General features: G+C 45.0%; 1 protein-coding gene across 1 annotated transcript; it reads left to right on the top strand.

Moving 5' to 3' along the window:
* Positions 1-6,106: 6,106 nt before the first annotated feature.
* LOC116678112 (uncharacterized) lies at positions 6,107-8,867 on the top strand. Its single transcript, XM_032508174.1, has 4 exons — positions 6,107-6,367; positions 6,447-6,689; positions 8,292-8,480; positions 8,725-8,867. The coding sequence occupies exons 1-4, from the start codon at positions 6,139-6,141 to the stop codon at positions 8,865-8,867; spliced, it is 804 nt and encodes a 267-aa protein (XP_032364065.1). The 5' UTR covers positions 6,107-6,138.
* The last annotated feature ends 1,791 nt before the right edge of the window (positions 8,868-10,658 follow it).

The following is a 10,658-nucleotide window of genomic DNA, read 5'->3' as shown; positions in this document are numbered from 1 at the left end:
CTCTTTTCTGTGTTGTAGTTTGTAGACGGTCCCTGAGCTCTCTAGCTGGTCTCAACACAGTTGACTAAACACAGCTGAATTAACAAAACTTTGATGCCTGTCTGTCACAACTCCAGCAGTCAGACTCACTGTGTTCACTCTGAAGGAATCACTGCACAGGGGGGGGGGGGCACTTTAAATAACATTTTGAACATGTTTATAGGCTAAAAACACATTTAAAACTTGCCCTATTCAAGCCTGTTGGGTGCTACCGCTAGCAGGAGGATAACTTGGTGTAGGCAGCACCGATTGAAAAGATTTTGTCTCTACTGACAGACCTGATTGGTTACTTTTTTCTCTCAACTGACAGAGCTACGTGTTGGAATTGACTGGCTGTAGTGAGAAACACGGGCACAAATTAATTAAATAATGTCTTCAGTTTCAAGGTATTTTTGTACTAGATTTGTGTTAAAACAGATAGTTGGTGAGAAACACATGCACTAATTAATATTGCTGTACTTTTTCAGTTTAAAGGTATTTTTGTGCTGGCACATGTATGATCAATAATAGCATCAATTTAATTTTGTTTTTATTTTTTATGAGTGTTAATTTTACTGTTTGACAAACACTTTATTTGAAGCTGTGGACATTAAAATGTTTTAACATTGATGTTATTCAGCATTCAACTAAATAAATAGTTGAAGTTGTTTCAGACATGTTTGTATTGTGTTAATGCCACTTAAAAGGTTTAAGGCAATCGGTTTCCTCAAATTAATTGAGTAGCCACAAAGTTGTCACAACTAATACGTAATAATTTGCTTTAGCGGAAATAAACTGAGTAAATGAAACTTAAGTGGTAACATTTGTATAAAGAAGATTGCTTTAAGTGAGTGTTACTTAAATCAGATACATTCTATTGACACATTATAAATAAGTTTGGAGAAAAGCAACGTTTGAGTAAAAAATACTTGATAGATTTAAGTCATATTAACTGAATGGCATTAGTAGTATACACTTTATTTAACTAAGTTATCTTAACAATAAGTAAGTGAGTTGCTTGGACACAAATCAACTATTTTGTTATGATTAAATTGTTTGAGTTAATATACTTAAATGATTCAAGGCAATCGGTTTCCTCAAACGGTTTGAGTTGAACTAACTCATCAGGTTTTACAGTGTGTCTGCTGTCTGTAGGACAGATCTGTTTAATGGGACGTCTGTCTGTAGGACAGATCTGTTTAATGGGACGTCTGTCTGTAGGACAGATCTGTTTAATGGGACGTCTGTCTGTAGGACAGATCCAGGGCTGCCAACTCTCACGCATTGGCCGTGAGACACACGCATTTGACTGGTTTCACACGCTCACACGCCACACCCCCGATTTCTCACGCTGCAAGTGTCAACCCGGTCGGTCAGATTTCTGAAGGATGAGTTTATCTATCTATATCTATATATCTATATATCTATATATCTATATATCTATATATACATACATATATACATATATCTATAGATCTACCTGTTGAGCGCTCCCTGTCTGTGGGATTTTCGAATTGTCGCAAACTGAGAACATTTTTTTCCCGATCCATCCCAGGTGCGTTTCCCCGGCTTCAGGTCTGAGCTCTGAGTATCACAGACCCGTCCGGCGCTTTGTATCCTCTCTCTGTAACGATAGAGGTGAGCAGCGCGGCTGGTAAGCGTGGCGACTTCAGTTTGTTTTAGTGGACTGGCTCTGCTGTGGGCAGTGACGCGTTGGATCTGTGCTTAGACCTCCGATGAAGAGAGCGTACAGCCTCCTCTAAACTCTGTCAGAGACCAGAGACCCAAATGGGCCTCTGTCTGTGCGACGGTCTGAACGAGATACTACCCTATCAGCGGAGAAATGATATGCACAGCAGACTATATTACAACTCTCCAAATCTCGGACACAGATGGGAGGAGTTATATTTTGACTGTGCATAAAGTTGTAAACATGAGCAAAAATCTGATGAAACACATCTGAGTTATACTATGTATACTATACTATATATACGTTACTGCAACGTTGGGCCACTATTGTGAATCTCTAAATGTAACTGTAAATAATTAATACAATGTTTTATAAAATTAACAAATAGTCTTTATTTTCCCAAAAAATACAGTAAGTGGGGCACAGAGGATGAGGGCCAAACAAAGGTTAAAGGATTAGAATTTATGTAAATCTGTGGTTCTCATTCTTTAGAATCTCAGTGGTCTTAGCTGATCCCTCAACATTAATTTAACTTTGGGTCCCTGGTCCCTACAGCAGGGACCCCTGGACCTGGTCCCTACAGCAGGGACCCCTGGACCTGGTCCCTACACCAGGGACCCCTGGACCTGGTCCCTACACCAGGGACCCCTGGACCTGTTCCCTACAGACCCAGATCTTCTCAGCTGTTGATGAGATTTGCTACTGTCTCTTCATGTGGTTCATTATGTTTGGCACATTGTCTGGTTCACTTCTTATATCATAAGAAGTTAATAATGTAAATGCTAAATGCTAAATGCTAAAACCTGTTGATACTACAACAACACAAAGGCTCTTAACCCTACATTTTTGCGCATATCATGTAAGACTTGATTTCTCCATTTTTTTACACAAAACTCTCCAGAAAGTGCCATTTAATGGTTTATTTTTCAATTTTTTTTTCCTGGGGGGGCATACCCCCAGACCCCCCTAGGGAGAGCCCCATCCCCCCACATATAACAAATCCCAATTTAAACCCTGAAGGATAATGATGATGAAAGAGCCAAAGAAATTGCTTTGTACGCGGCAAATATATGGGTTGCCCCCCCAAATCTCACTCCAAGGTTTGGGGAAAAGTTGGCAGCCCTGCAGATCTGTTTAATAGGACATCTGTCTGCTGTCTGTAGGACAGATCTTCCTGGGACATAGAGCCCAGTTTGATGAAGTAATAGTAACGAGACACCTGTGTAATGTCTCAATTGAAGAATCTTGGTCTTATGTCCATTAAACCCTGTTTTTACAGGACATTAAAGACATGTCAGCATCATCTCCTTCTTTCAACTTTGGCGTCTTACATCCAGCTCATGCAGAGACAACTTTTGTTGTGGGTTTCATTAATTAGGCCGACATTTGTTAGGTTTAAAACGTGACATCAGTGAAGTAGGTTACGTACGTAACTAAACTAACAATAAGTTAATGTTGACCTTTGGTTTTACACAGGACCCAAACAGGGGACTCCTGGGTGAGAGTCCTGTGGTTTTAATCCATCACCATGGCTCCCAGGAAGGGCATTGGGTTTGAAACACCAGGGGCCAAATGATGGCAATACCAGGAAAACCAAGTGTTAGCCAATCAGAGGCAGAGTAAGGTAGATAAGCCTTCACCATCCTAGAAAAACACACCTGGTTAATGGACCTCTAAGGAACCACGACCTCTGGGACTGGCAGGGAGACCAGCTTCATGACAGAGAATACACCACGGAGATGGTTTTCTTTCTGGGTTTGGCTCCCTGCACCCGGGGCTGAGTCAGCTGTACACCTAACCAAGCTAACTAGCTAACCAAGCTAACTAGCTAACCAAGCTAACTAGCTAACAGCATTTAGTCTGTACACTAGCAACAAGTAGCTTAAAGCTAACGTGATCTGTCTAAAACTGGTAAATCCCATCGGTGCTGTTCAGTGTCATCAAACAAGTCTCATAACATTCATACCATCTTCATGAAAAGTCCAAATAGTTTCACTCTGAGGTCAAGGAAAACTATTAATGACAAATAAAAATGCTCTTGTGACAATAATCAAAACTATCATCAATCAAAATCATGTTGTCTTGGTTAATGTCAAGTTCTAAATGCAAAGAAGTTCTGGTAGAACTGGTTTAATATGACACTCAATGCACTGTATGTATCGGGTCAGGGTCAGGGTCAGGGTCAGGGGTCAGGGTCAGGGGTCAGGATCAGGGTCAGGGGTCAGGGTCTGGGGTTAGAGGTCAGGGATCAGGGGTCAAAGGTCAAAGGTCAAAGGTCCTCGGCCTAAAACCGTTGATCCTGAGATTCTGGTAACAGCTGTTTACAAACTCTTATTTTGTTCATTTGGAGCTGATTTAAAGGCCAGACGTTTTCTTCTTCCTAATATGTTTCTGACGTACGAATACACAATAAAAAAACTATTTCCTGAAACCGTCAACACGGAAGGAGAAGGAGGGGGGGAGGAGGAGGGCTCCACTCGGGGGGTCTGGTTAGACGTGGGTTAGATCTCTCAGATGGCCAACAGTTGAAATGGAGGACTGGTCTCTGCTGCTGCTGGGTGAGTTACAATCAATGTTTTAGAGTTTGTACGTTGAAGTAACAAGAATAAATCATTTAATTCATAATTTAATTCAGAATGCTGCTATTAAAAAATGCTTCAAGTTGTGCTGGTTGGTAAAACATAAAGCAGATAACAACCTGGTCTCACTGCAGTTTGGGAAATGTTGACGTGTTTTAATTTATTGATTCGTATACACAAACACATTTATCTTTTTTAAACTAATATATTTTAATAGGAAGATCATCTGTGTGATCCCAGCGTGGTTCTCTCTGCCGTCAGGCTGCACCAGAGAAGCTGGAACAGATGTTATTGGTGCTTTAGTCTAATAACTGATGTTTTCATCCATATTTATTCATCAGATCTTATCATGGTTTATATGTATTTATTTTATTATATCATGTTATTATTTCGGTCTTATTACCAGAGAAGCTGGATTGCTTTGTTGTTTATTTATATTTTTAAAACTATAACGCTGCATCTATCAACGTTTATTTAGATGTTATCTTGATATTCATTTCATTATTAATTATAATATATAATTATTAACTAATGGAAACACTGTGTGCACTTTGTTCTGTGAGACATGCAGGGCATCAGCATCAGCAGCAGCTGACAGCTACTCTGCTCTCTTCATAATCCCTCATTAATAAAATGATATTTATCTCCCAACATCCACTACTGCTAGTCAGATCATTTTATGACTCTGATAACAGCTGGACGGAGCTGCATGTTGTTTTAAACACGTGTGTAATCAATATTCCGACTATTTTCCTGTTTTGATCATATTTTTTCAAGTCATGTTCTGTCCTCCATGCAAAAATACATAATTTAAAAATGCAATAATAAATGACTGAGAGATGCATTGTACCTGGTTTTAGCACAAGTTCCCCCCCCCCCCCCCCCCCCCCCCCCCCCCCCCCGTAGTCCCTTGATACATGATGCCAGCTGGGCTCTGAGCTGGGTGACACGGCGTTGTGTTGAGAACAGCTGGAGGACGTACAGGAGCTAAATCTGTGGATATAAAGCAAATAATAACACAATTGAGCTAAAAAAGTAGTTTTTGTGTTTATACTGTATGTGCATTAATTATCCAGTTTGTGAAATCCTATGAGCGCTACATAAACGAGGCTATGTCATATCAATGCTAGGCTGTTTTTCTGGTTGAGGTCTTGTCTGATGTGGACTAACCTGGACTAACCTGAGGCTGATCTCTCTTTAGCGGTGACCTCCCTGCTGAGCCCAACGAGTCCAGGTGAGTCCCCTCCTCCGGTCACACCTGGCAGACAGGACTACACTTCCTTGGGAGGTTTAAAGCTTGGGAAATCTTTTTGTATCCCAATCCGGCTTTAAACTTCTCCAGACCAGTATTAGGGACCTGCCTGGTGTGTTCCTTGGTCTTCATGAAGCTCTCTGGGCTTTCAACAGAACCCTGAGACTATCACAGAGCAGGGGCATTTCTACAGAGACCAGATCCCACACAGGTGGATTCTATTGATCCCCATCAGTCATTTAGGACCACATGGGATCATTCAGAGATCCTCGCTGAACTTCTGGACTCAGTTTGCTGCTCTGAAAGTAAAGGGGGACGATCATTTAGCACGCACCACTTTACAGTTTTTTATTTGCTAAAAGTTTAAAATATCCAATAGATTTCGTTCCACTTCAAAATTGTGTCCCACTTGTTGGTGATTCTTCAAGAAAAATGAAAATGTTCTATCTTTATGTTTGAAGCCTGAAATGTGTCAAAAGGTTGAAAAGTTCAAGGAGGACGAATACTTTCACAAGGAACTGTAACTAATACAAATTCTAAAACTGCTTCTGTCCCCCCCCCCCCCAGTGTCTCTGACTGTGCGTCCCAACAGCTCTCAGATGTTTAGAGGACAGTCTGTCTCTCTGAGCTGTGAGGAGGACGACAGCTCTGCTGGATGGACTCTGAGGAGGAACACAACCAGAGACACCAGGGTTCACTGTACAGGGGGCGGGGGAAGACCTGCTGATCCCTCCTGTACCATCAACTTCATGGTCCCATCAGACGGTGGGGTGTACTGGTGTGAGTCCAGAGAGAGAACCAGTACCAGCATCAGCATCACTGTCCCTGGTAAGACCAGACTGGGGGGTCAGGATTGATGAAGCTGTGTGTGAATGGATGACATGCTGTAGTCTGTCTCTGTGTTGAGGTGGACCAGTGATCCTGCAGAGTCCTGTCCTCCCTGTGACGGAGGGACAAGACCTCACTCTGCACTGTAGGACAGAGACGTCCTCCAACCTCCCAGCGTCTTTCTATAAAGACGGCTCCTTCATCAGGACTGGGCCTGCAGGTCACATGACCATCCCCCATATCTCCAGGTCTGATGAAGGCCTCTACAGGTGCAGCATCAGCAGTGTTGGAGAGTCCCCCCCCAGCTGGGTCTCTGTCTCAGGTGAGGACGTTGACATATCACTCACTTACAAACATAATCCGCAACACTGAAGTTCAGTATCTGGGCTCTATTTTAACGATCTAAGAGCATAGCGCGGTGCGTTTAGGGTGCGTCCAAATACACTTTTACTAGTTTGACAGTAGGGTCCTTAGACCAGGTTTCTGTTGGTCAATGGTGAATGTACCTGAACACACCTCCCTGTAAGACCAGCACGCCCATAATGTACCTGAACACACCTCCCTGTAAGACCAGCACGCTCAGAACTCAGCAGCTGGTGTCATCACCAGAACCCCCTCATTTCATCACATGACCCCGGTTCTTCAGCAGCTCCATTGGCTCCCGGTTCAATTCAGAATACAATTTAAAATCCTCCTCCATACTTTCAAAGCCGTCCATAACCTTGCCCCTCCATATCTATCAGAACTCCTTCACATCACCGTCCCCTCCCGCTCCCTCAGATCCTCCTCCTCCCTCCACCTCACTGTCCCCCCCATGCTGGACTTATCACCATGGGGACCAGAGCCTTCAGCCGCTCTGCTCCCCAGCTCTGGAACTCACTCCCACCCGACCTCCGCAACATCAACTCTCTCCCCCTGTTCAAAACTAGACTAAAAACCCATCTGTTCCAGCTCGCTTATCTGTAAATACACCGTTCCTGTTTTGTTTGTTTGTTTTGTTTTTTGTTTTATTCGTTTTGTTATTACTACTTACACTTTTATGTTCCCTGTATCTGTCTTTTATTCTCTGTAAAGCGTCCTTGAGTGTTAGAAAGGCGCTGTTAAATAAAATGTATTATTATTATTATTATTAATGTACCTGAACACACCTCCCTGTAAGACCAGCACGCCCAGAATGCACCTGAACACACCTCCCTGTAAGACCAGCACACCCAGAATGCACCTGAACACACCTCCCTGTAAGACCAGCCCTCCCAGAATGCACCTGAACACACCTCCCTGTAAGACCAGCACACCCAGAATGCACCTGAACACACCTCCCTGTAAGACCAGCACACCCAGAATGCACCTGAACACACCTCTCTGTAAAACCACCAGCACGCCCAGAATGCACCTGAACACACCTCCCTGTAAGACCAGCACACCCAGAATGCACCTGAACACACCTCTCTGTAAAACCACCAGCACGCCCAGAATGCACCTGAACACACCTCCCTGTAAGACCAGCACGCCCAGAATGCACCTGAACACACCTCCCGTAAGACCAGCACACCCAGAATGCACCTGAACACACCTCCCTGTAAGACCAGCACACCAGAATGCACCTGAACACACCTCTCTGTAAAACCACCAGCACGCCCAGAATGCACCTGAACACACCTCCCTGTAAGACCAGCACACCCAGAATGCACCTGAACACACCTCTCTGTAAAACCACCAGCACGCCCAGAATGCACCTGAACACACCTCCCTGTAAGACCAGCACGCCCAGAATGCACCTGAACACACCTCCCTGTAAGACCAGCACACTAAGCTGGTGCGAGATCAGACCCTAACTTTTCACATAATAAAGGAGGAACAGTGGAATAGCTGAAAATAACTTTTATTTCTATGTTTTTAATTTAATATTTTTTGTTCATTTTAGAGAAACCAACAACTACAAACCCTCCTACAACCTCCACTACCCCTGGCTCCACCTCCTCTGCTCCTCCCTCCGTGTTGTGGTACGCTGTTCCAGTCGGTGTCCTGGTTCTCCTGGTTCTCCTGGGTCTCCTGGGTCTCCTGGGTCTCCTGGGTCTCCTGGTGAGACGATGCATCCGTAAGAAACCTAGAGGTTCGTCTCATTAAGACTCATAACCACGCTGCAGCTCATAATCAAACTCTACTGTTGATATTTTGTGTGACTGACGTGTTTCTTTAAGTCCACATGTCAGGATCCCCCCCCCCCCCCGAGGGCCGTTAACATGCTCCGGAGCTTTGGATCCAATCACATAATCCTCCTCATGTTTCTTCATCTTTACGGATGTCTCTTTCATAATTAAACTGATGAAGTTAATTTTAACTTTGGTTTATTTCAGCTGAAGGAGCCGGAGATGATGACATCACATACAGTGATGTCACTACATCACGTAACCTGCAGCGGCCAATCAGACGGAGCCGAGGTAGAGATGTTTTATTAGTTTTCAGAAGACGTGTGTGTGAGTGTGTGTGTGTGTTTTAATGTCTTGAGAGGACATTTGGAGTAATTAGCATTTTATAAAAAAGGTTATTTTAAAAGGTAACTAAAGTTTTAGCCCCCCCCCCCCCCCAGTCCCAGGGTGGGGTCTACTTCAGTAGATGATAGTGTGTGTTGTGCTTGGCGTGAGAGGCCGGGTGTGTGTGTGTGTGTGTGTGGTGTGTGTGTGGGTGTGTGTGTGTGTGTGGTGTGTGTGTGTGTGGTGTGTGTGTGTGTGTGTGTGTGTGTTGTGTTTGTGTGTGTGGGGAGTGGGGGGCCTTGTACCCTGTGGTTAAACAGCTCTAACAGTCTGCGGTCGTCCAGCTTCCTTGTTACCATAGCAACCCTTCAGCCGAGGGGGGGTCTGCCCACGCTGCACTGCAGGACTGTTGATGAAACTAAGATCATATCAATAAAACATACATGTTCAGATATCTCTGCATGTAAGAAGAAGGTTCTGGAGACTTTGATGACTTACACAGAACCGTCTAATGGACTCTGGATCAGGGAGAACCAGGAAAGGAGTCCAGTTCAACCCCATTAGTGATCATATCACCCCCCCCCCCCCCCCCCCCAGAGCCCCATCTACCTACCTCTAACCCTTTGAGTCCAGTTCAACCCCGTTAAAGGGGGATGGCTCCCGACTCTCTAGACCTCGTTCTGACCTTTAAAACCTGATCAGAGTGATCTGATCTATAATGGGCAGCTCTAGGTGTGTGGGGGGGGGGGGGGCTGAGCAGCTTCCTGTTCTCTTCCTACAGAGAAGTGACCCTTTATTTAAAATAAATATAATATAAGACATTAACGTTCCTGTTTCTGCGCAGCGTTCCTGTCAAACAATATATTCAAAATATGTAAATATCAGGTCATTTACACATTCCACTGCCGACTGGCCTCAGGGGGGAGGTGTGTGAGTGTGTGTGTGTGAGTGTGTGTGTGTGTGTGTGTGTGTGGGGGGGGGGGGGTCTGAGACTCTGGGGGCTGTGGAGTGAAGGAGCTGATCGATCTTTCTCTCTCTCTCCATTTCCCTCAATCTGTCACTTCCCCCTCCCTCCCTCCCTCTCCCCCTCTCACTTTTCCTTCCATCTCCCCGTCTTCCCCGTCTCTGTCTCTCATCCCTAACATCTCTCTCTCTCTATTTCCCTCCATCTGTCTCTCCCTCCCTCTCCCCCGCTCTCTTTCCTTCCATCTCCACCTCTGTCTCTCTCTCTTTCTTTGTGTCTTTCCCCATCCCTTTACCTGCCTCCCTCCCTCCCTCCCTCCCTCTCACCCTCTGTCTCTCTGTCTCCATTTCCCTCCATCTGTCTCTTACCCCTCCATCTGTCTCTCTCTGTGTCTGTCTTTCCTCCTCCTTTTTTTCTGTCTCTCTCCTCTCTCTCTCCCCCTCCATTCCCTCTGTCTCACTCCCTCCCCCTCTCTTAAGGTTCTTAAGGGAGCTGGGGGGGGGGGGGGTCCTGAGGTTTTGGGGGCTGTTAAGTGAGGGAGCTGAGCCCCCTTTCTCTCTCTCTCCATTTCCCTCCGTCTGTCCCTCCCTCTGTTTCCCCCCTGTCTCTCTCTCCCTTCCTCTATAGCTCTGTCTGTCTCTCCCCCTCCATCGTCTCTCTCTCCTCCCTCTCCCCTCCGTTTCTCTGTCCTCTCCCCCTCGTGACAAGCCAGGATTCAGGATTCAGGACAACGTCTTGGATTCGGGACTGACCAGACACCCCGAAAAACTCAGGACAGTCCCGAAATCCAAGAAGTGTCCTGAATACCAAAGGGAGGAAGGAGGGAGGGAGGAAAATGGGGAGAGGGAAAGAG

Source organism: Etheostoma spectabile, unplaced genomic scaffold (genome assembly GCF_008692095.1).
Source record: "Etheostoma spectabile isolate EspeVRDwgs_2016 unplaced genomic scaffold, UIUC_Espe_1.0 scaffold00006446, whole genome shotgun sequence".
NCBI classification, from domain to species: domain Eukaryota; kingdom Metazoa; phylum Chordata; class Actinopteri; order Perciformes; family Percidae; genus Etheostoma; species Etheostoma spectabile.
This window is presented reverse-complemented; position numbering and strand designations above follow the sequence as displayed.

What these genes read in the sequence shown, in the direction of transcription:
- LOC116678112 (XM_032508174.1), top strand. Translation starts at nt 6,139, where the DNA reads ATGTTTAGAGGACAGTCTGTCTCTCTGAGCTGTGAGGAGGACGACAGC. An exon ending in CAGCTGGGTCTCTGTCTCAG is followed by an intron (nt 6,690 to 8,291) that starts GTGAGGACGTTG and finishes TGTTCATTTTAG; the next exon opens with AGAAACCAACAACTACAAAC. An exon ending in CATCCGTAAGAAACCTAGAG is followed by an intron (nt 8,481 to 8,724) that starts GTTCGTCTCATT and finishes GGTTTATTTCAG; the next exon opens with CTGAAGGAGCCGGAGATGAT.